The 24,286-nt window shown below is 35.6% G+C and overlaps 1 protein-coding gene across 1 annotated transcript in view; it reads right to left on the bottom strand.

The window, feature by feature from the left end:
- epb41l3a (erythrocyte membrane protein band 4.1-like 3a) overlaps positions 1–17,333 on the bottom strand; it is a 64,684-nt gene extending 47,351 nt beyond the window's left edge. The window contains exons 1-6 of the mRNA XM_073830811.1: positions 17,230–17,333; positions 4,854–4,993; positions 3,518–3,694; positions 1,583–1,687; positions 1,458–1,500; positions 1,298–1,373 (exon numbers count right to left, since the gene is read on the bottom strand). Of these exons, the coding sequence (XP_073686912.1) occupies positions 1,298–1,373; positions 1,458–1,500; positions 1,583–1,687; positions 3,518–3,694; positions 4,854–4,982 (530 nt within the window). The 5' untranslated portion in view covers positions 4,983–4,993; positions 17,230–17,333. The remainder of the gene's footprint in view (positions 1–1,297; positions 1,374–1,457; positions 1,501–1,582; positions 1,688–3,517; positions 3,695–4,853; positions 4,994–17,229) is intronic.
- Between the last annotated feature and the right edge of the window lie 6,953 nt (positions 17,334–24,286).

Raw genomic sequence — 24,286 nt, 5'->3', positions numbered from 1 at the left:
AATCGAGAGTTCATAACAGGTTCACAAATCATTTGATTCAAATCAGGACTTCATAGCAGGTTCGCGAATCATTTGATTCAAATCGAGAGTTCATAACAGGTTTGTGAATCATTTGATTCAAATCAGGAGTTCATAACAGGTTCGCGAATCGTTTGATTCAAATTGAGAGTTCATAACAGGTTCGCGAATCATTTGATTCAAATCTGGACTTCATAACAGGTTCGCGAATCGTTTGATTCAAATCGAGAGTTCATAACAGGTTCGCGAATCATTTGATTCAAATCAGGACTTCATAACAGGTTCGCAAATCGTTTGATTCAAATCGAGAGTTCATAACAGGTTCGCGAATCATTTGATTCAAATCTGGACTTCATAACAGGTTCGCAAATCGTTTGATTCAAATCGAGAGTTCATAACAGGTTCACGAATCATTTGATTCAAATCAGGACTTCATAACAGGTTCGCGAAACGTTTGATTCAAACCGCAAGTTCATAACAGGTTCACGAATCATTTGATTCAAATCAGGACTTCATAACAGGTTCGCGAATCGTTTGATTCAAATCGAGAGTTCATAACAGGTTCACAAATCATTTGATTCAAATCAGGACTTCATAACAGGTTCGCAAATCATTTGATTCAAATCAGGAGTTCGGAACGACATGGCAAATCATTTGGTTCAAATTGAGACTTAAGAACGGGTTCGCGAATCATTTGATTCAAATCAGGACTTCATAACAGGTTCGCAAATCATTTGATTCAAATCAGGAGTTCATAACAGGTTCGCGAATCATTTGATTCAAATCTGGAATTCATAACAGGTTCGCGAATCATTTGATTCAAATCAGGACTTCATAACAGGTTCGCGAATCATTTGATTCAAATCTGGAATTCATAACAGGTTCGCGAATCATTTGATTCAAATCAGGAGTTCATAACAGGTTCGCGAATCATTTGATTCAAATCTGGAATTCATAACAGGTTCGCAAATCATTTGATTCAAATCAGGAGTTCGGAACGACATGGCAAATCATTTGGTTCAAATCGAGACTTAAGAACGGGTTCGCGAATCATTTGATTCTAATTGGGAGTTCGGAACTAAAACAATTCAGATCGGGACTTCAGAGCTTGTAATATAAATATAAATATTTATATTAGCTATGTGTTTTCCTAATATATATATTTCAACATTTTTGTAATAAATTACATGATAAAAGCATTATAATATAATGTAATGAAATGTGCCCATGGATGGAGATGTGTTTCTTTCATTCAGTCTTCTGTGTGAATGACTCTGACCTGGTGATGTCTTCAGACAGCAGTGCTGGTTCAGGAGGGTAAAACTTCACATTGAACGAGAAATTCCAGGCAACACCTGAAGAGAAAAAACAATCACAAACACAATCAGCTGTTTGAACGGAGAACACATGGATCAGACAGATGTTTGTGAGTGTTTCACCTCTGATCTGCTTCTTCATGTCTTTGGCAGGATCCAGCCAGTTCTGAAACAAAGCGTTCAGATGAGTCACGAATCACTGAATCAGAGTTTAAAGCTTCGCTGAATGGATATGAACGTAACTGTACCTTCTGGTTCTCCACATCACGGAATGTGATACCGAAGTAATCTCTCTCCAGAAGATTGAGATGTTCGCAGACTTTGTCGAACAGAATCTGACCTTTATCACGCTTCTGCAGAAAGACAAACAAACTCAAAATGACCACACACCGAAAACTGCTGAAAAACATGATGCAAGTCCAACATGCAGAAATAAACTACAAGCAAAATAACAATCTGAGATGAGATGAACATTCAGCTTTATTTGTTCTTCAAAGACTGGAGAAGAAAATCAATAACTGATGAGTTCAGAGTCGTTTGTTCTCTTTAAATATGGATGTAACTGGAGCCGCTGCTGTTTCCCGTCAAAAACTAATATTAAACTCCATCTGTGTGCTCTCGTCTCTCTAATGAGCTCATCATAAGACGCTCTCAAGACCATTCCCATGATGCTCTCTGGCTGCAGAAAAACACCCATTAACACACAACAGAAACAAGAATCACATAAACCCTGAGAGAAAGACAGAGAGAGAGGCCAATTTTATAAAGGCTTGTGGATGAAAGTGTCTTTCTCTCAGTCCTTATTTGTTTCTAAATCTGTTCAGAGAATCACAGAATCTCGTGTATAGCAATATCAGCCAAAAGATATCAGCACACAGTACACTGGAAAACTGTTTTGTATTACACATTTTCTGAAATGTTATTTAAATATGCAAATAAGACTTCCTCTGAATTAAATACGCACTGATTTGCATACATTTCCAGACTAGAAATGTGAACATTGGATAAAGTCAGGTTTATAATTCTTGTCATTTTGTCGTCATATTAGCATTAAATTAAAAAAGCGGATTTTGGATTTCTCGTTTTATCACTTGATAAATCAGAAAACATTTTGACTATGCTTTTAGGAGTAAAATGTTGTATAAATCAGTGTGAATGAAATATGGACAAACCTTTAGAATATAAAGAGGAATAAAACAGCAAATAAATAAACACTTGAATATGTATTGCACTGCAAAAAATGCTTTAAGCCAAAATATCTAAAAATTCATAAATCTAGATGGATTTTCTAGACATGTAAAAATTGTCTCGTTTTTAGAAAAAAGAAGTTAAAATTAAGTTTTAAGAATTAATTATGCTTGAGTTTTGAAACAAGCATAATAATCTGCCAATGGGGTAAGAAAAATAATCTAGTTGTCTGCTTAAAATAAGATTATTTTTCTTTTTTTATTGCTTATTTTACTTCTTTTTTCTAAAAACAAGACAATAATTTTTTGACTTTTTAGATATTTTGGCTGGAAACAAGACAAAAAAATCTAAGAAAAGCATTTTTTGCAGTGTGTGGATGTTTTCTTTCCGATAGTCTAAAAGATACGAAAGCTTGTTTCCACCACAGAATAAAACATTTTCAAATTTAATTTATTTAACTTAAACTTTTTTTCTTGCAATTCTAGGTATACAGTCAGAATAAGCAAAACATAAATTCACAATAACATGAAAAAATGTGAGATTGCATTTGCCTTTTTATATTTTTACAAAAAACAGAACTGCAAGATGTAAACTCAGAATCCTAAGATTTTGTTCTTGCAATTCTGACTTTGTCTTGCAATTAAGTTTTTTTGTTTCCACCACGGATTAAAAAAATAAAAAGGGTTATTGTGACATTTCAGAACTGAAAGAAAAAACTCCAATTAGCTTTATTTTTTTAATCTGTATGCGGAACACGCTTCCACAGAAAGAAGACAAAACAGAGCAGTGAAAACACACTGGTTTTGTTTGTAGTTTCTCGCCCTACAGAAGTACTCCGAAATGCATTTATTTTCAGAAGAGTCAAAGCAATTTAAAAAAACCTTGCATTTCTAAAATGAACATCATGCATGTGATGCAACAGAGACTCAATATCAGAGTCAGGAGTGTTATATTCAGTCTCAGGTAGTGGTGTACAGATGTGTCTGCGGTCTCACCTCCACCACACAGGTGTAGTCGGAGCCGTCCAGCAGCGTCACCTTGCACTGCATGTTCTTGGGTTTCCTGCTGATTTTGACAGGAGATCGGGTGAGTTTACTGGAGGAGGACCAGTGGGACGTGCCGTCGTCCTCGGCCGGCTGCTGATCGCCTTTCCCCTGCGGGACTCCACCGCCCTGAAAAACACAGAAGATCACACACAATCAGCATCTGTCAATGATCTGCTGAAGACTTACTAATGTCATCTGAGTCTTTAGTTTTGAACCTATAATGTAAAACACTTTTTACTAGGGCTGGGATGAAAACATCACATCTAATAAGTTTCTCTTAGATTTTAACATTATCCTTTGACACACTCTTAAAAATAAAGGTGCTTCATGATGCCATTTGTCTGAATGGTTCCACAAAGAACCTTCAACATCTGAAGAGCCTTTCAGTTTCACAAAAGGTTCTTTGTGGTGAAAAAAGGTTCTTCCGATTATAAATAGGTAATAAAGAGATGTTTTTTAAAGAACCTTTGACTGAACGGTTCTTTGTGGAACCAAAAATAGTTCTTCTATGGCATCGCTGTGAAGAACCTTTTAAAGCAGCTTTATTTTTTAAGAGTATAGGAAACAAACTCCCAACTTTATTCAATTCAGTCAGATTTTTAATGTCAACAATAAATGTCATTTTGGAGCTTTTTAATGTTGCATGACAGATTGCACATAAAATCATATGTAATATCTGTAAATGAACAATTGAATTTAATAGTTTCCACCGTGTTGTTAATTTTAATCTTTAATATTATAGTAATGTACTAAATGCAAAATTTAGTCAAGAGAAATTTTATTTTGTTAAGAAAAATTGACATGTATCTGAAATACGTCCAAAGGAATCATTACTGAATCCGGAGCTTGTGAATCAGAATCAAATCTTGAAATCTTCATCAATAATCCAGTTCTAGTTTTTACGCAAATTCATTCACCTATTATGAATGATCCCATCTTTCAATTTGTGTGAAAATAAAATAAAAAACTAAAAGTACAAACTTACTAAAAAAATATTTTAAAAGATAACACGATTATTTCTTATATATATATATATATATATATATATATATAAAAGTCTTTGTTTACTTAAAAAAAAAATCACACAATGCATTTTTGTGTTAAAAACATGGGATACAAATCATTGGAATAAACCAAAAAATGCAAAGACGAACTTTTTTAAACATGAGCACTATAGTTTTAGAACGGCGCATCATATGTATCTAGTGCATGTTTACCTAGAAAAATAATAGAAACGCAGCACAGTGGAATAAAAACTGTGTTCTAATTGAACAGCAAACAGTACCTGTTCTTTCCTCACAGGTGTGCTGTGGGCGGCGGCAGGAGGAAGCTGGTTGTCGAGGGGCGGGGCTGAATGGGGCGGAGCCGCACTGGCCCCCTGCTGCTCTGATTGGCTCTCTGGTTCTGTCGTCATTTCAAATCAAACTGTGATCAGAGCAGAAACAAACACACATGAAAACCAGAGACATGAACGGCTTAAAATGATGCAGCAACAAACCAACAGCTTGAGGTGAACAATTTAACCCTGATGTCAGACTTGCGTACATATGAACGTGAGTGTAAAACAAACAGGGTTCTGATCAGATAAAACGAGTTTAACATTCATGACCATTTCCCGTGATTCCCGTTTGCACGAGCCACATGTGACCGTGATGAATGATGCACAAGATCATGAATATTAATGTGAGTTTGTCTTTCTCTGTCGAACATTTATCTGCAGGACTGTGGATCACAGGCATTATGGGAAAAACAAGAGATGGAAAAGAAAATGCACATGAAGCTGTTTTACAACTCCACAAACGCATCTGTTTCATACTAAAGGGGACTCATCCAGATCCAGAGAGCAGAAAGAGATCAAACAAGAGAGAGTGAAAGAATCCCATCAGATGAGGAAGATAAAAGCTCTTCATCACATCAAACAGTGCAAACAGGAAGTCAGCCGCTGCGTTTCCTGTGCTTCATTAGAATGCCGCTTTCATTTCTGTAGAGGACAAATATAGATTCTGCCGCTGAGGGACTTGAGTGTGTGTGTGTGTGTGTGTGTGTGTGTGTGTGTGTGTGATTGGAGACGGTTCTGCGTGAGCTGAATGAACAATAAGCACTCAACTCCTGAAACAGAAAGATGTGACTATATGAGAATCTGGATCAGTTGGGAGAAGAGCTGGTTGCCAGGGTGTTGCTACACAGTTGCTAAGGTGTTCTGAATGTTGTTGTGTGGAATTAACTCACAGCATAATGACGGCAAGAGAATAAATCACAGAAATAAAAATCACAAATCTGTTCACTTTATAATCTCAAATGCTTCTCTAAGACTGATGAAGAGCGAAGTCTCCTTTGCCTCAGATGTTTCTCCAGTAATTACATCTGTAACCCTGGACCACAAAACCAGTCATAAAGGTCATTTTTTTAAAACTGAGATTTATACATTATATCTAAACGCTGAATAAATACGTTTGTTAGGATAGGACAATATTTGGCTGAGATACTATTTTCAACTATTTGAAAATCAAAAATCTGAGGGTGCAAAAAAATCTAAATATTGAAAAAAATGCCTTAAAATTGTTTAAATAAAGTTCTTAGCAATGCATATTACTAATCAAAAATCAAGTTTTGATATATTTATGGTAGGAAATTTTCTAAATATCTTAATATCCTAATGATTTTTGGCATAAAAGAAAAATCGATAAAAATCAATCACAATTCAAAACAGAAGAACTGGCTGTAGCACTGTTTCTCTGAGAAACAAGTTTGTGAACTTAATATGTTTCCTGCCAGTGTTGGGAAAAGTTACTTTTAAAAGAAATGCATTACAATATTGCATTACTCTCTAAAAAAGTATGTAATTATGTTACTTAGTTACTTTTTATAGAAAGTAATGTGTTACGTTACTTTTTAAATCTGGGCAGTGTTTGTTTTTGATACAAAAAGTTGTATTTTTGGCAAATGTCAAAGCCTTTTTACACCAAAGGCCTAGTAAAAAGCAATAAAAAAAGAACAAATGTTAGTATATCTTGAGTAACGTTCGCTTATTAGTATGGTTGAATTGGATCATCGAAGGATAAAATGGGATTGAATTCAAAAAGGATATTTGTATTGTTTTGGTTTTGCTCGGGAAAAGTTACTTTTAAAAGTAAAAATTACAATATTGCATTACTCCCTAAAAAAGTAACTAATTATGTTACTTTGTTACTTTTTATAGAAAGTAATATGTTACGTTACTTTTGAGTTACTTTTTAAATCTGGACAGGACTTGCTTGTTTGTTTCTAATACAAAAAGTTCTATTTTTGGCAAATGTCAAAGCCTTTTTACACCAAAAGCCTAGTAAAAAGCAAAAAAAAAAAAAGAACAAATGTTAGTATATCTTGAGTAACGTTCGCTTATTAGTATGGTTGAATTGGATCATTGAAGGATAAAATGGGATTGAATTCATAAATTTTATTTGCATTGCTTAACATTTAATTATTGCAGGTTTGTGTCATATTCTGAGTTGAATCTCAGTGTTTTTATTCATTTTGAAGAACACTGGATCTGTTTTTAGTGAGTGAGATGAATTAATGCATGTTCACATTTATTCTAGAACTAAAGGAACATCTTACTCACAATTTCTCTCAACATGGGGACAGGAGAGCTTTTAATCAATAAATGAGGGGAAAGTAAAGTGGTGTTACTTATTTGAAAAAGTAACTCAGATATTTTCATGTAAATTAAAAAGTAATGCATTACTAGTTGCTCCAAAAAAGTAATCGGATTACGTAACTCACGTTACTTGTAATGCGTTACCCGCAACGCTGATATCTGCAAACATATTATGACATTTTTATGCTTTAGCACAGTCAAAAAAAATTGACATCCAGCACTGCTAAATGATCAGAGCTGCTCCTCATTCTTTTTAAGCTCTATATTCTCACTGGATGCATTAGTGACTCTTGTGTGTCTGTTTTATTTCTCATATGGAAACAACAGTGACTCATCATCATCAGCGGGCTGACTGCACATGAATGAGTCTCTACTCTCAGACGCCGCTTGAGTGACAGCCGCCAATCAAACTCCTGCATGTGATCTTTAATAACAGAGACATAATAACACACAAATGCATCTCTACAAGCCCCAAACATTCATATTTCAATACATAAGCCCAAACTCATGCTGATATCTGCTCCACATGAGCAAAGAAAAAGCTTTCAGTCTCCGTCAGAGAGTGGGAAACGCTGTGACATCAACTCTGTTACTAATGAGTCCCAGCCATAATTAGAGAACACAGACCAATCGACTGAAGATGGGTTCAGAGTAGTTCATACGGCGATGACGTGAGGAAACAGATTGAAGCATCATTGTTGTGATTCAATTACTGTTTCCCAGAAACAGAGCTAACTCTGAGGTTGACGATTTATCACAAACCTGCAATTCCTACAAAAGATAGATTGTGAAGAAAATGTGAGTCATGTTTGTCTGTGCAGTCACTATGTGGGCATTGATTTGTGGTTCCTAGCTGGTAGATTAATGCAGTGTACAAATGAGTTACAGTACATGCTAAACTTTGTGATGAGTGACCTAGCAAATGTCAAATCTGTTTTCTTAATGTTATTAATCTTACATGAAGCATGCATTCGCATCTACAGTGCTTTGCGAAATTTTTTTCACATTTCACATTTTTTTCACATTTTGTTTTGTTGCAGCATTATGTTAAACTGCTTTAAATGAGTTTTTCCCCACATCAATTTACACTCCATACACCATAATAATGACAAAGCAAAAACCAGATTTGCAAATTTGACAAATGTATTAAAAATAAAACACTGAAATAAGTAGATTGCATAAGTATTCATACCCTTAACTCAGTCCATAGTTGAAGCACCTTTACAGCCTCAAGTGTTTTTGGGTCTGATGAGAGCATCTTTGCACATCTGCATTTGTCAATTATCTGCCATTCTTTGCCTCACCTTTTCACCTCTCCATCTTTGTCAGCTTGGACATTTTCTAGAGTCCTAGTTGTTCCAATCGTCTTCCATTATGGAGAATGCTTCTGTCAACCTTCAATGCAGCAGATTTGTTTCTGAACTCTTCTCTAGATCATCGCCTTAACGCAAGTCTGTCACTGAGCTCTACAGGCAGTTATCTTGGTTTTTGCTCTGATCTGCATTTTCAGCTGTTAGACCTTTTCTGAGAGGTGTGTGTCTTTCTAAATCAGACTCATTCAAATGAATTTGCCACAGTTTAACTCCACTCCAAGTGTAGGAACATCTAGAAGCAATATGAATGCTCCTGAGATACATTTCTTATGCAACGGGATCTTTTCAGTTTTTTATTTCTAATTTATTTCTAAAAAATTTGCAAAGTTGTTACAAACCTGTTTGGTGCTTTGTCATTATTATGGTGTATGGAGAGTAGATTGATGTGGGGAAAAAAGTAATTTAAAGCAGTTTAACATAATGCTGCAACAAAACAAAATGTGAAAAAAATGAATGTGTGTGAATACTTTTGTATGCATGACTGAGCTCTGGAAATGCGCTATATTAACCCTCTGGTATTGTTCGCTCATTTTTTAATTTTTAAAAAAACCCAACTTCATCGGAATGGTATGAAACTTGATGACATTTAAGGCAGTCACTATGTGACCACTTAAAAAATCATGGACTTGAATAAAAAATGCTAAGTAGTCATAAAAAAAAAACAGTCACGCTTGTGTTGTTCCCAGTCAAAAATGACCGCCATTGCAAATTAATGGGACATATGCAAAAATATGATAATACAGAGAATTTTTGGTATGTACAATCCACAAATAATTCACGATGCAGAAAAAGAGTGCACAGCAATGAAGGGGTGACGCTCTAAAATATCAAAACAGACACACATACATGAACTAGTGTGACTGTTACACAAAGCATGTTTTTGCAAATGCATTAAATAAAATCAATAAATTGGCTAAAAATGCTGTCAAAACACAGACACTAAGGAAGAGGTTACACACTAAAACATCAGGAGCATGAAACAGACACACACTCAAACACACTATTATTCACACACAAATGAACTGGTGTGGTTGTAACAATATCGCAAAATTGAGCTAGAAGACTCAAATAAGAGGTTGAAATTAGATGGATTAACCGCTGAACCTCTCATTTCTGTTACATTTTTGTTGAATTTTGATATTACGTGTAACAAAATATCTTTGTGTTCAGGTTTGACTGTAGTAAAATTAATGCAAAAACTAACACTTCAAAGCAAAATTTGAAGTGTTTATTGTAGTGTAGTTATTGATTATTGTAATGCTTTATTGGGTGGTTGTTCTGCACGCTTACAGTTTTTTTCAGTCGCTAACAAGCGTTTGTCCAATCAGTTGTCACATTTTCAAAACTCTAAACACAGTTAGCACAGCATCGGTCTTTTGTGGCCATACCATTTACACATTTCATGTCGTTTTCACCCAATATGCAGTCAGTGAACACATTTCCACAATGCTTACATTTTCTTAACAGACATGCTATACCTCCCAACAAAATTATGGATTGTTTTTGTAGTATTAACGAATGTTAGCACACAACATCCCACAATAGCAAAAACAATATTCCAAACCTTAGATACAGTATAAAAACCTCTGCTTCTGCATTGATATCAGTTCAAAAACAATATCAATATCAAAAATATATCTCAGCTGATAATAAACAAACAATTGAATAATTGACACACAGCTGATTTATAATGGGTAAATTGGGCCAACCACAGCTGATTCCAGTCTGGCTTACACTCAGAGGCAGTGGTTATTTTTTTCTATTACATTTACACTTATACAGTAAAAGGAGGAATTTTAGGAGTGATGTTTTGGAAACAGGGTTGGGGTCAATTCAGGAATGAACTCAACAATTCCAATTCAAAGAAGGAAATGGAATTGGAATTGGAATTCAACAACAATTACAGGAAACAGAGTTGGAATTGAATTGGAAATACAGGAAGTGGAATTCAATTCAGGGAAATTCCACTGAATTCCATTTATTGCTGTTTCTGAGCATCTATGTGTGATTGCATTCAGAGACATACATTTGAACTTTATTTATGATGCTTTACAAATTAAGTAATGTATGAAATAGAGTTGATCAAATGCAAGTAAATAAAAATGAGAACTGTACATTATGAATTAATAATTGACTGACAGTGGTGATAAGTTTCTGTATGTACTATACATTCAATATATGATTACCACATAATATATGTCTCAACTCACAAAAAAATGAGTCATGTTCATTCATGTATTTCATTCACTTGTTATTACATCGAATTATCATAATTTCCTGAAATTAGGCATGTGAAATGATCATGCTTAACCAACTAAACATACAGTACTTTGTATTTCTTTTATATGTTTGTTGTTTATGTGATTTACAATATTTAATGTACTATAAACTATTACGTAAGCAAATCAAGTCAAATTATTTTATTTAGCAACTCAAGTGGAATTTAGTGGAATTTATTTGATTTCAATTCTGTTTCCTGACATTCCAATTCCAAATCCAATTCCATTCCAGGAAGTGAATTGGAATTCACCATTCATTCTCAATTCAATTCATGAATTTATCTGGGCTTTTTGCTGTTGTTTTTTTGTTTGTTTGTTTGTTTGTTTTTGTTTTTTGTTTTTTGTTCAGAATGCTCTTGTGTGTTTCATGGATATTTTGTTTACTGTAAGCAAAACTGTAAAACTTTTTCTGTTCTATCATACCGTGTTTCTATTGTACCTCCTGTAATAAACAGAAAAAGAAACGTATTTACTTTTTACTGGAATGCTTTTGAATGTGAACATTACTGTACATGTGGACATACAGTTCCCAACCAAGAAATTTAGTGTCAGAACGGTGGATTGCATGTTTTGCATGCAAATACCTGTAAAACTGAAACATAAAAGTCTATGCAGTTTTTGTAATGTCAACAATAGCCAGTATTTTGAAACCTGGTGTACTTTGACTGACTGCATGTACCTTGTGAAGCGAAAACAAGTGTTATTCTTTGACAGAATAATTTCATTTTGAGTCAGATTTCCAGTGTTTTGGTAAAGTTAGTGTGTGCAGAGAAAGATGTGTTCTATTTTGAAATGAAGAGTTAGTATATATTTAACAAAATGTATTTTTGAGAAGAAAATTATCCAATTGGCCAATTGTGTTTTTTAGGTGCGAGTCTGTGTTAAGAGTTTAGAAAAAGTATCTGAAGTATGGGTAAGCGCTTGTTAGCGATTGAAAAAAACTGTAATACCTTTCATAATCCAAATCTGTTAAAGGATTGTTAGGCTGCATTATTTAAGTCAACCGGAACCAGGGACACTTCCTATAACACCTGATGTACTCGTTGCGTCAGAAGAAGAATGGCGTCTACGCTAATATTAGTATCTTTCCTTCTTATTCCGAGGTCACAGCAGCCACCTGTATCCAGATCAGACGGTCACTGCAGTCTCCCGGATCTAGTCTGTGCCCATCAGCACCCAGAGATATCCTCTACAACCCTGAATGTCAGCAGAGACCACATCAAAGACAGATCATCAGTGAAGACCTCATCACCTAGACGGCCATCGACGCAAGACAGCGAAAACCAGATGAGTCCTCTCCAATCTGATTTTGTGGCAACTTGGAACTCTTGCATCTACATTAATATTAGTCTGTTTGTTTCTTATTCCCAGGTCACCATAGCCACCAGATCCAGTCCGTATCCAGATCAGATGGTCACTGCAGTCCCCCGGATCCAGTCCAAACCTAGAGCAGATGGTGGATCAACACCTACAGACGAATGTCAGCGGATACCGTGTCAACTAGATGAGCCCCAGAGACAGATCTTCAAGAAAGAACTCCTACCCTAAACGGCCATCGGCACAAGGCCATGGGAACCAGATGAGTCCTCCCCAATTTGACTTTGTTGCACTATGGAACTCTTGCATTATTATTGACATTTTATTTGACACAACTTGTATTGTAAAAAGCGCTGTATAAATAATCTTGACTTGACTTGACTTAAAACATAACCACATTTATGGTATTTACTAGTTGACATGGCAACGCTATACTGAGAAAAAGGTGTGCCAAAATTCAAAAGTCTTTTGAAGATATTGCTGAATATTTATTTTACCATAGTAAAATTACATTTTTGGCTGAAGTAAATTTTTCATCTTAGTTTTTAGTATTCATTTAAAACATTAGAATATGCCCTGCTGTTATTAAACTATGCTATTCTATGATATTAGCGACCTAATTTACACCATTTACTTTTATGGATTTTAATAAGAAACCACAAGAAACAGGTGAATAAAGACTGACAATCAATGTTTAATGTTCAGAAATGATTATTTCAAGAAATGTAAACCATTTTGGCTCATTTATTTGTTATCTATTTGTGTTAAATTCAAATAAATTAAAAATTCTATTATTTTTAATTCTTAAAAAAAGGCCATTATTTTATTTGAAAAACTTAATAATTTTATTTTATTGACAAAATATTATAATCTGTTGTGTATATTTTTTTCATTCTCCCAGATAACATGCTGTCATTTGGCTATGTCACAACGTGCCCCTCAGATGTTACAAAGTAACAGTTGTAACATTTCACTTCCTTTCAAGTGTAAAAATTAACATGGATAAAAAATTATACTCTGAATCGCATGTGGATTTAAACAAACTGAGAAATTCAAAAAGTGTTCCCCTACAAACACTCTTAACAATAAAGATTCCAAAAGGCTTTTTGCAGTGATGCCATAGGAGAACCATTTTTGGTTCCCAAAAGAACCTTTTAGTGAACAGTTCCTAAAAGAACCATTTAAGAACATTTTAAAAATCTAAAGAACCTTCTGCTTTTGAAAGGTTCTTAATAGAACTATTGATGCCAATAAAGAACCTTTATTTTTAAGAGTGTATTACATCTCCTGATGTATAAATATGGCAAACAGAGGAATTGTAACAGAACACAAAGTTGTTCAGCAATAGTAGTTTTGTGTGATTTGCTGTGATTCTGGTCTGAGGATGTGGTTTAAGTCTGGTCTGTGAGTCCTTGAGACGTTCTGCTTGGTGTCTTTGTCTCTCAGCAGAGGACACGTCGACGGCTCTCAGCCAATGGGCTGCTGCGATACAGCCGTGTGACATTAAGAGCTTCCTGCACATCAGCACACAGCTGAGAGCGACAAACATCCGCTTACGATCACAGCGACTCCACACACACACACACACACACACACACACACACACACACACATCAGCGTCACCTGAACTCTGATTTCTCCTGATCCAGAACTAAACCAGCAGAACGCAGAGAGACGGTCAAACAGGAGCAGCTGCTGCACACATGCCACACAATCCACCACCCGCTGCATTATTCATGAGTCCAGAACTCTCAACCTCAGCCCTACAATCATTCACACAGCTGACACGAACACACTGATTCCTTACTGTGTTCTGATCTTCTGATATTTAGAGTTGACCAATCTGTGAATGAAGCTCAAACCTGCCTGATGTAAACACACTGAAACACCTCACTGATGTTTAACAATGATAATAATTACACTACATTCTCCACAGATCTGTCACTCACATGTTTAAATAAGAAAAAACAAAGACTAAATAGTGGCTTTTGAAGTCAAAATCAAAACACAAGAATCTCACCAAACCAGTCAAACACATTAATATTAAATAAATTACAAATATTTTACTTTAATATTCAAAAGTCGTCATTTTTATTATTTTTTAACAATTCTCATTACTGTATGTAAATATTATTTACATCATTTATAAAGTTGAATATTTGTGGCCCTGGAGGACAAAACCAGTCTTGAGTAGCAGAGGTATAGCCAAAAATACATTGTATGGGTCAAAATGATTGATTTTTCTTTTATGCCAAGTAAAGATCATGTTCCATGAAGATATTTAGTACATTTCCAACAGTTAATATATCAAAACTTAATTTTTGATTAGTAATATGCATTGCTAAGAACTCAATATTTAGATTTTTTGCACTCTTAGATTCCAAATTTTCAAATAGTTGCATTATGACCAATTTTTGTCCTATCTTAACATACAATCCATCAATGGAAAGCTTATTTATTCTTTCAGTTGATGTATAAATCTCAATTTTAACATTTTTTTATGACTGGTTTTGTGGTCCAGGGTCACATTTTTACATTATGGCATCATTTCTTGAACTGCTTTTAATTAATGCTTAATTGGGGACACTTAATTTCCAGCGATATTGTCAACTTGATTGCACAGACACTATTTGAACTGAACTGAAGAAAATTGAGTGTTTACTGTTGTGTTCCTTTTGCATTATTGACACTATTTTTTTTTCACTATTTAAGCTGCTTTGACACAATCTGTATTGTTAAAAGCACTATTTAAATAAAGTTGACTAATGCAAATAAAAAAATTGTTACATTTTATCTGACAATTCTGACTTTGTTTCTCACAATTATGTATTTTTGTTCTCTATTCCATCATAGAATAAATAATAAAAAAGATAACTGTGAGTAATTCAGACTTATCTTTTGAGAAATGCAAGTTTATATCTCAGCTTATATCTTGCAATTAAAATGAAAAAAAAATTAAAAACTGTAAGATAAAAAGTCAAAATGACCTTTTTTATTTTTTATTCTGTGGTGGAAATGGGCTTTCATAATACTGTGAATGACCACAAAAAAAGAAAGTATGTAACATGTCTAGATGCATTACAGAAATGAGAATGTTTTTGCAGTCAAACTAATGTAATTGTAATGAAATTAATGCGAAGAATAAGAACTGGATTAAAATTGCATGAAAACAGGATGCATTTTCCTTAAGAAAAATGTAATTTCTTGGTTTTATTTTGATATTGAGGTGAAATATGTGACATAATTCATCCTACTATACTATACTATGACATTTCTCAATACAAAGCATCTAGAAATGAACAATAACAGAGCGAACGAGCAGAATGAGAACAATCACACAATCTAGGCCGGGTTTCAATCCCTGAGCAAATTACAGTCAGAAATAGAAGCTGTTCTTCACTCTGTTCTCATGAGACGCTGCTATATGAAGGCCAGACAAACATTTACAGAGAGTGACTGCATGACTGTGCTGATGAACAGATTCAGCACTAGCTCCAGTGAGTGGCAGTGAGGCTGCTGTCCATGGTGCTGAAACACATTAAACACAAACACAGCAGCGGATAAACCTCTGACCCACATTCAGCTGATCACGTACAAATCAAAAGCAGATTTATGCTCCTATTGTTAATGCAGAAGAGAACAGCTAAAGGTCAAGAGATTCTTAAAGTCATATTGCAGAACTCTGAATACTAATATTAAATCACACGCCCTTCATATCTGCAGCATCAGGATTCACGCCACACACGTGCTCATAACGCTCTATAAGCAACATTTCTGTTGCTCCACAAGCATTTCAACACAATATCAGCTGGAAGCAGCTGTGCTGAGACATCAGATCGGATACTGTACAACAGCCCTGCCCTCATCTCACCAGAAATGCATGATATTAATAACAAGAGGAGACATTTCATTGAAAGAAAAGATGGTGCAGAAGCAGAAACTACAGTAAAAACACAGAATTAAACATTTTAAAGTTGAAAACCTGGAGTAGTATTTTCATGTAAGATGTACTGCAATAATCTTGTTTTACTTAAACAAAGAAAAACTAACACTAGCTTCTGTTCTTGTTGTATTCTATTTTATCTATCTATTTTAGGCCTCTAACACTATTGCTTTTTCTTTTTATAATTAAAAAAAACCTTGATATGTGTACTGCGTTAGGCTGAATGAGACTTGTCATAGCACTTATGCTCTTTTGTTGATTTTGATTGCTTCCATTGCCTTCTGTAAGTCGCTTTGGATAAAAGCATCTGCTAAATGTCTAAACGTAAATCTAAATCTTTGTTTTATTGACAGTGCAGTTGTTAACGCAGTGCTTCAATGCAATTATTTACACCCTGCGTATACATAAATAAGTCATGAACATTAAACACGAACATTAATCAGCAGTTCTCTTCTTACTAAAAATCTAAGTTGAATTTCTATCATAAATAGCTGCAATTCTCTATATTATTTCAGAATTCCTTTCCATTCTAGGAATCTTATTTGGTCCCGTTTTAAGATAGAATTCCTGTGTGTTTCTTTTTATCGCGTCATCACGGCTGATGAAGGGTGCCGCGTGTGACGTCACGCCGGCAGTCCGCGTGCACGCGCAGGCCACACCCACCGCATTGCAGAACCACAAAAACGAAACCGGTACCGGCATAAAGTTCATAAACTCACGTCATGTGATCATAAATTCCGCAGAAACGCAACGAATCACAAACAGCCATAATAATAAAACACACAATCACAAAGGCGCAGAAAACGCGCAGGAGTGATTTAATGACAGTCACGCGCATATGTTCCTGCCGTCATGAACGCGACCCTGCGGGTGTGTGTATGTGCGTGTGCATGCGTGCGTGCGTGCATGCATGTGTGTGTGTGTGTGTGTGTGTGTGTCATGAAGACTGTCAATCAAATTACACACAAATACAACTCTATTGCTATGAGTTTTGCTCCCATAGCTGCTGCTGAAGGACACACACACTGTAAATATCGCTGCTGTAGTTTTCCTGTCATTTCACCCGAACACACACACAAACACGAGACTGAAGCAGAATAACGGCTATTTACCGGCTCTGATGCTGCTGCTGCTTCCCGGTGCGACCGGCGACAGACTGACTGCAGACACACACACACACACACTTCTATACTGCGCATCACTCACACACCCTCATATAAGCACACGCACATATACACACACACACACACACACACACACATATATATATATATTTAGGCAGATGCACTAAAGCCTGAATAAGTGTGTTTGTGTGACTCACCGTGTGCTGCTGCTCCGGTCACTAGCGCCGGTCTGTGTGTGTGTGTGTGTCTGTCGGTGATCAGAGCAGTGCGGCACACACGGGGTTAAACCAACATGCTGACTCATCACTAATATCTATAGCTCACTCTATTTATCACACACACACACACACACCTCAGACCATTCAAATGCACTAAGATAAACATCAAAAACAACAAATGTGACCCTGGACCACAAAACCAGTTATAATGGTTCATTTTTGAAATTAAGATTTATCTGAAAGCTGAATAAAAAGCTTTCCACTGATGTATGTTTGTTAGGATATTACAATCTACAATCTAAGGGTGCAAAAAAATCTAAATATTGAGAAAATCGCCTTTAAAGTTGTCCAAATGAAATTCTAAGCAATGCATATTACTAATCAAAATATGAAGTTTTAACCCCTTAACTGTCACTTCCATTTTTTGAGCAGAGACAAAAAAATGAAGAATTCAAACTTAAATTTTTATTAATGAACGAAAACATTTTGTAATATGATTTTCCATGTTTATGCAATGTCTGATTTTAAAATGGTTTTCAAAAGATGAATTTTAAGATTTTAAGTTTTCAACTGATATATCATGATTTCTAAAGTGTGAATAAGGCAACAAGGAAGTCTGTTTGTGACAAAGGTTAGAACTCCTGTTATGAAGTAGATCTTGAGGGTGCACTCTTGTCATAAATTAATCTATTATTATTATCTATTATTATTTTTTTACCTTTCCAACGATATATAGTTTGTCATGATCAGTGTTGCCATATTGGGCGGGTTTCCGCCCAATTGGGCTTCTTTTGATCGGCTTGGACCGGAGAATAACGCATTGGGCGGGTAGACAAAATTTGGGCTGCTTTGAAAAATTAAAAGACGCCCAATCAACTGTTTTTTTTTTCTTCACTTTTATCATAAGTCATGTTATTTTAGTATGTTCGAGCTCAAAGTATCACAGTAATATAATGTGTAGTGCAGTCATCAACTCATTTTCGCTTAACGTAACCCTTACTGGTTTAGTTTAACAGAGACCTGTCAATCAATTTACGTCTTTTACGTAAGTGAGACGTGATGACTTGTGAGTGACGGGGTTTTACATTACATTAGTTTCTCATCACTTTATTTGTGCACTTTTTGCACAGAAATTAGCATATTTTTTACTGTGGACATTGAAAATGATGCATGCGTTTTTCCAAGGGTTAAAGTCATTGGTCAATTTCCACTTTGAAAAGATTTCTGAACATTTTACACATATTTTCGGACTGTTTTGATCCATATTCCTGTGAAATTGATTTATCTTTATTTTATTTTGTCATTATTCTTTTTTTTAAAGAGATAAAAATGGTCCTTATCAACCTTGACATGGCAAAAACATTCTCATTATTTTGGCAGTTAACATTTGGGCTGGTTTTTGTTGAAGTGGGCGGGTTTTGGTGAGCTTTTGGGCTGGAAATCGTCAACCTGATCTGGCAACACTGGTCATGATTAGATTAGGAATTATTTGTAAAATGGTGAAGTAAACTTGGGCGTCCCACAGAGACAGTGACAGTTAAGGGTTGCTATATTTTCGGTTGGAAATGTACTAAATATCTTTATGGAACATGATCTTTACTGAATATGCTGATGATTTTTGGCATAAAAGAAAAATCTATCATTTTGACCCATACAATGTATTTTTGGCTACTGCTATAATATACCTGTGCTACTTAAGACTGGTTTTGTGATCCAGGGTTACAAATAAATAAATGCCTACCTATCCATCTAAAAGTGCTGTACTTAAAATTATGTTTGGGCATCTGCTATAGGATACAAGGGAGTAAATCATTTAATACGGCAGCAAATATCACATGCAGTTTGTGAAAGTTAAATGTTTGGCCAAAACGCAAAAAATATTAAACTCAAAGCTTCCAGTCTGTCAATTCTGTCATTTATAGTGACAATATCAACATCACTCTGTATTCAAATAAATGTAATTAACATAATTAAGCTTTGGAACATTTCCCATGTGCACATCACAGTCCAAACACAAAGCTTGATTTCACTCTGATCCTGTGTCTGAACTCCAGAAGAGACTCAGAGCCTCTCTCTCACACACACACACACACACACACACACACACACACACACACACACACACACACACACACACTCTCTCTCTCTCTCAGAGAGTCTGGATGGAGTCCATTCGTGTGAAAACATCAGCAGAAACTCCAGAACACGCGGCCAAATGAGACGCAGCCGTTTGATTCATGAAGATAATCACAGATGAGGCCTGACAGAATCACTTCCCTATAAATATTCCCATTGGGAAAACTCACTAATAAATCTTTTTAATATAATAAAATGTTCCTGTGGCATTACGTGAAAATATAATTCAATCTGACATTGAAATAAACACACGTCATCCTGACACGCTCTCTGCTCGTCTCCCTGCAGCTCCTTTAACCGTCTCTCTCTCACTGAACGCTGTCTGCTGTGCATGTAGATGAGTCCCGCCGTCTGCATTTCCCATCATGCATCTGCACACACACACAAACACACAAACAGCAGCATCGGTGCAGCAGGCGAGTGTTAATGCGCTTGAGTTCAGGTCAGCCGTCAATCACACGTCAGGCTGTCACTCTGATTGGCTCCCGTTGTTCAGCTTCATTAATGCATATTCATACACTAATTATCTTCTGAAAAGCAGAGAGTGAGAACAAACTCATTTGCTGCTCGGCTGCTCTGTAGACGTCAGTCTGTAATCTGGAGCGTCTCAACCTCAAGAGCTTCTTAAACAGTTAAAAAACACAGACAGGCAGAAGCCAAAACACTGAGACTCAGCGGGTCTCCACAGTCTGTAAAGCTGCTTTTAAACAATCTGCTGTGAAACTCATTTTACAAAAAAGCATCTTCTTCTGAACTGCTGCAGTCCTACAGTACTGGATTAAGGATTGAAAGAAATCTCTTCTGCTCACCAAGGCTGCATTTATTTGATTAAAAATACAGTAAAAATGTGAAATAATATTGCTATTTAAAACAGCAGTTTTCTATGTGAATATCTGTTCAAATGTAATTTATTCCTGTGATCAAACCTGGATTTTTAGGACCATTTCTGCAGAAACATTTCTGATTATTGTCAATGTTGAAAACAGTTGTGTTGCAAAATATTTTTGAGCAAACCGTGATATATTTAATTTTTTAGGACGAGTTCAAACGAACAGCATTTGAAATAGAAATCTTTTGTAACATTATAAATGTCTTTACTGGCACATTTCATCAATTTAATGCATCCCTAATAAATGAAAGTACCCATTTCTTTCAAAAGAAATACTGCAGTGACCCTGAGTGTTTGGATGTTAGTGTTTGCTGATATAATGAGCGGTAAGTGAGAGAGATCGCTGTGTGCTGCTCCTGCTGTGAGATCAGGGCAGAAACGAGGAAATGGTTTGATGGAGGCTTTTATAGTTCAGCATCAGCCTCAAACACTTCATTACAACACAAGAGTGATGTGCTGACTGTGAGCGAGAGACAGAGGCTGACACTGAGAGAGAGAGAGAGAGAGAGAGAGAGAGAGAGAGGTGATCTAAAAGCTCATTCTTCAGCTGAGATCACAGGAGTTTGAGCTACAAGCACTAGTCAGTCATTACTACACTCATTGTTACTGTGTTTGATGATGATGATGATGATGATGATGATGATGGTGGTGCAGAAATAACACACTTTACTAGAGCACTTGAATAATGTAGAGAAAACACATACCTGACATCCTAACAACCACCTAAAATCACTAACAACATCTTAGTAATTACCCAGAACACCTTAGCAACCACCTAAAACCAATTAGAACACCCTACACCCTAGCAAACCCCTAGAACACCACAGCAATGTCTCAGCGAACATACAGCAGACAACACAAGCATTCTGAAGCACACACAAAAACAAGTTTTCAAGTTTGCACTCGGACAATCACTTGCACACACACACACACACACACACACACACACACACACACACACACACACACACACACACACACACACACACACACACACACACACACACACACACACTCACTCACACACACACACTCACACACTCAGATCAGACGTGATTTCATATGGATTACTGACTGCTGGCGCTCTAATCTCTGTCTCGTGTGCTCATATTGAGAGTACGGCGCATGTGTTCACATGTGTGGAGTAAAGATGTGTTTCTGATCAAAGGATGATTGAGATGATACGCTGAAACAGCTCTGATAGTACAGATTACAGCAGTGTCTTTCATGTGTTCTGATTTATTCATTCACTGTAATTGTCCATTACCCATCATGCATGTTGCATTAATCTGGAGTCCCGCTAGTCTCACCTCCACACTGAGCGGAATACAAACACACAGACACACGGCATTCTGGGTACTGATGGGGTCTCTCTCACACACACAGTATTTTACAAAAGGTTATCAGGAGCGACAGCATCTGTGCCTCGCTATCGACTCCTACTGACAAGGTTAACTCCACCTCCATCACTCAATGAGTCAAAACAAGGATGGACCAAATGATTAAAAAAAACAACAACAACACACAAGTGATTTAGACACTCTACAGCTCAAACGACACACATTTTACTGAGCAATTCAGAACAAGCTTAATTTTTCTGCTTATAAACATCTTTCCTCACAGTCATCCTTCATTAGAGCATTACTGTACACATGTGATTTCTTGTTTGCTTTTACAAACTAAAGGACTCCTCAACATTATTCTCTGTGGTAATCACTCTAACCTCAGTCTTAGTTCTGATTATTGCTCACACACACACACACACACACACACACACACACACACACACACACACACACACACACACACACACACACACACACACACACACACACACACACTCCTCTCATTATTCTCTGAGAGACCAGATGAGACCAGCTGCACACACAGGTCTCTGGAGGACAGCAGCGGTCTGGAGTTCACAGCAGGATGTTTTATCTTCTCAAACTCCCGCGTGACTAAGAAACTGCCTCAATTATTCAGACCGTCCAGACGGGACGACAGAAACCCCACTGAAAACTCACAGAGACATAAACACAATACACTTCTCTGACCTTATTCTGTTCACACTCACTTCAGACTCAAAACCGCATTCTACTACTGAATCAACACTCAGGCAACGACAACCGCATTCTCACTCATCTGTGCTGAATAAACACAGCCAAACTAAGAATAGTTGAGTCAGTGAGTCTAGCAGTAACTCATGACGTTTAAAATCAGAAGCACACCATGTTGGTGAATGTTGACTAAAACAACCGCTTGACAAAACAATAAGGTTGCATTTGTTAACATGAACTAGCAATAAAAAGAATTCTAATTCTGTATCTGTTAATATTATTGATTGAACTTCAGCTGACATTAACTGTTTTTTCAGACTAGTGGTATAAAGAAAACATCCAAAAGACACTGTTAAGTGTTTCTTTTTTGGCACTTTATCTATTTGTGTCAATAGATTTCAATTACAATACATATTTTTAAAGGCTGTTTTCTCAAAATGAGTTTTTTTCTCCTACACTGAGCCATAAATTTCCATTTCAGTAGCACTTACACACACCCAATCCAAAGCTTTAAATTCCCGTCTATATCCTGAAGGTTTTTACAGAGGGATTTGTTCTTATAGAATTTGCTTGATTTTACACATTTTATTCCCCCCAAAATTGTGAATTTTTTTTTTATTGTTTGTTGTTCTAAGTATTTTCTGAATTATGGAGTGACAAAATGAGATACCCAAAATCCCCTCTTTAAAAACATTTGACTCTAATATGTCAAAAAAAAAAAAAAAAAAATCAAACAAGAATTTTTAAAACTGACTTCATCCAGTTTTTTTATTTTTGTGCTAGAAATGTATGCAAATTAGTGCATATTTCATTAAATAATGTCTCATTTGCATATTTAAACCTAACATTTTAGAAAACTTGTAATACAAAAATGGTTTCAATTATCAATTATCAATGTAATCAATCAACTGGCTAAGTAAGGTCATAAATATTAGTTATTTTTTTACCCTATTCATCTGCAGTGTCTCGCCTTAAAATTATGAACAAGCCTTCCCTCTTTTACAGTTTAAAGTTATCTGGTCTTTAATAATGTTCTCAGAACTTTACAAAAACACCATTTATAGAATGTTCAGAGAACATTACAAAGTAACATTCCCGTTTGTGAAATGATACAAAGAAATGTTTCCTTAACATTCTAATGTTTTTCAAAATGTTCTGAGTGTTCAGAGAGCATTAATAGTTGGATTTTATTAACTAATGTTAACAAAGATGAATAAATACTGTGTAATTTTTATTGCTCAATCTCAGTTAATGTTTGTTGATGCATTAACTAATGGGACTTTATTGTAAAGCGTTATCTGGATCTGGTATCAACTCCATCAATAATGGGAAGCAGTGTTGTTATTGTTAATGGAAACTAAAAATGATTTACATTAACATTAACTTAAATAGCATTAACAGATAATATTTTCATAATTGTTTTGATACATTTTAAATACGTTTTTATTCTTCATCTTTTATTGTTGTTTTTATTTCATATGCATGTGTTGTGATTATAATTATTTTTATGTAAACATTTTGAATTACCGTGTACATGCAATGTAATTCTCATCTATTTACGCTATTAATATTCTCCAGCTGTGTACATCATAATATTTGTATATGCACAGAAACAAATTGGAAAAAGCCATAAAAAAAATATTTAACAAATTAGGGATATTATAATATTTGGTCCTGAATTCAGCACTTGAATGACACTGATAATAAACCAGACTGAATACAGAGTGATTCGAAGTGCACAAAAG

Source organism: Garra rufa, chromosome 24, assembly GCF_049309525.1.
Source record: "Garra rufa chromosome 24, GarRuf1.0, whole genome shotgun sequence".
Taxonomy (NCBI): Eukaryota; Metazoa; Chordata; class Actinopteri; order Cypriniformes; family Cyprinidae; genus Garra; species Garra rufa.
Note: the sequence above shows the minus strand (reverse complement) of the source record. Positions and strands in the feature narration are given on the sequence as shown.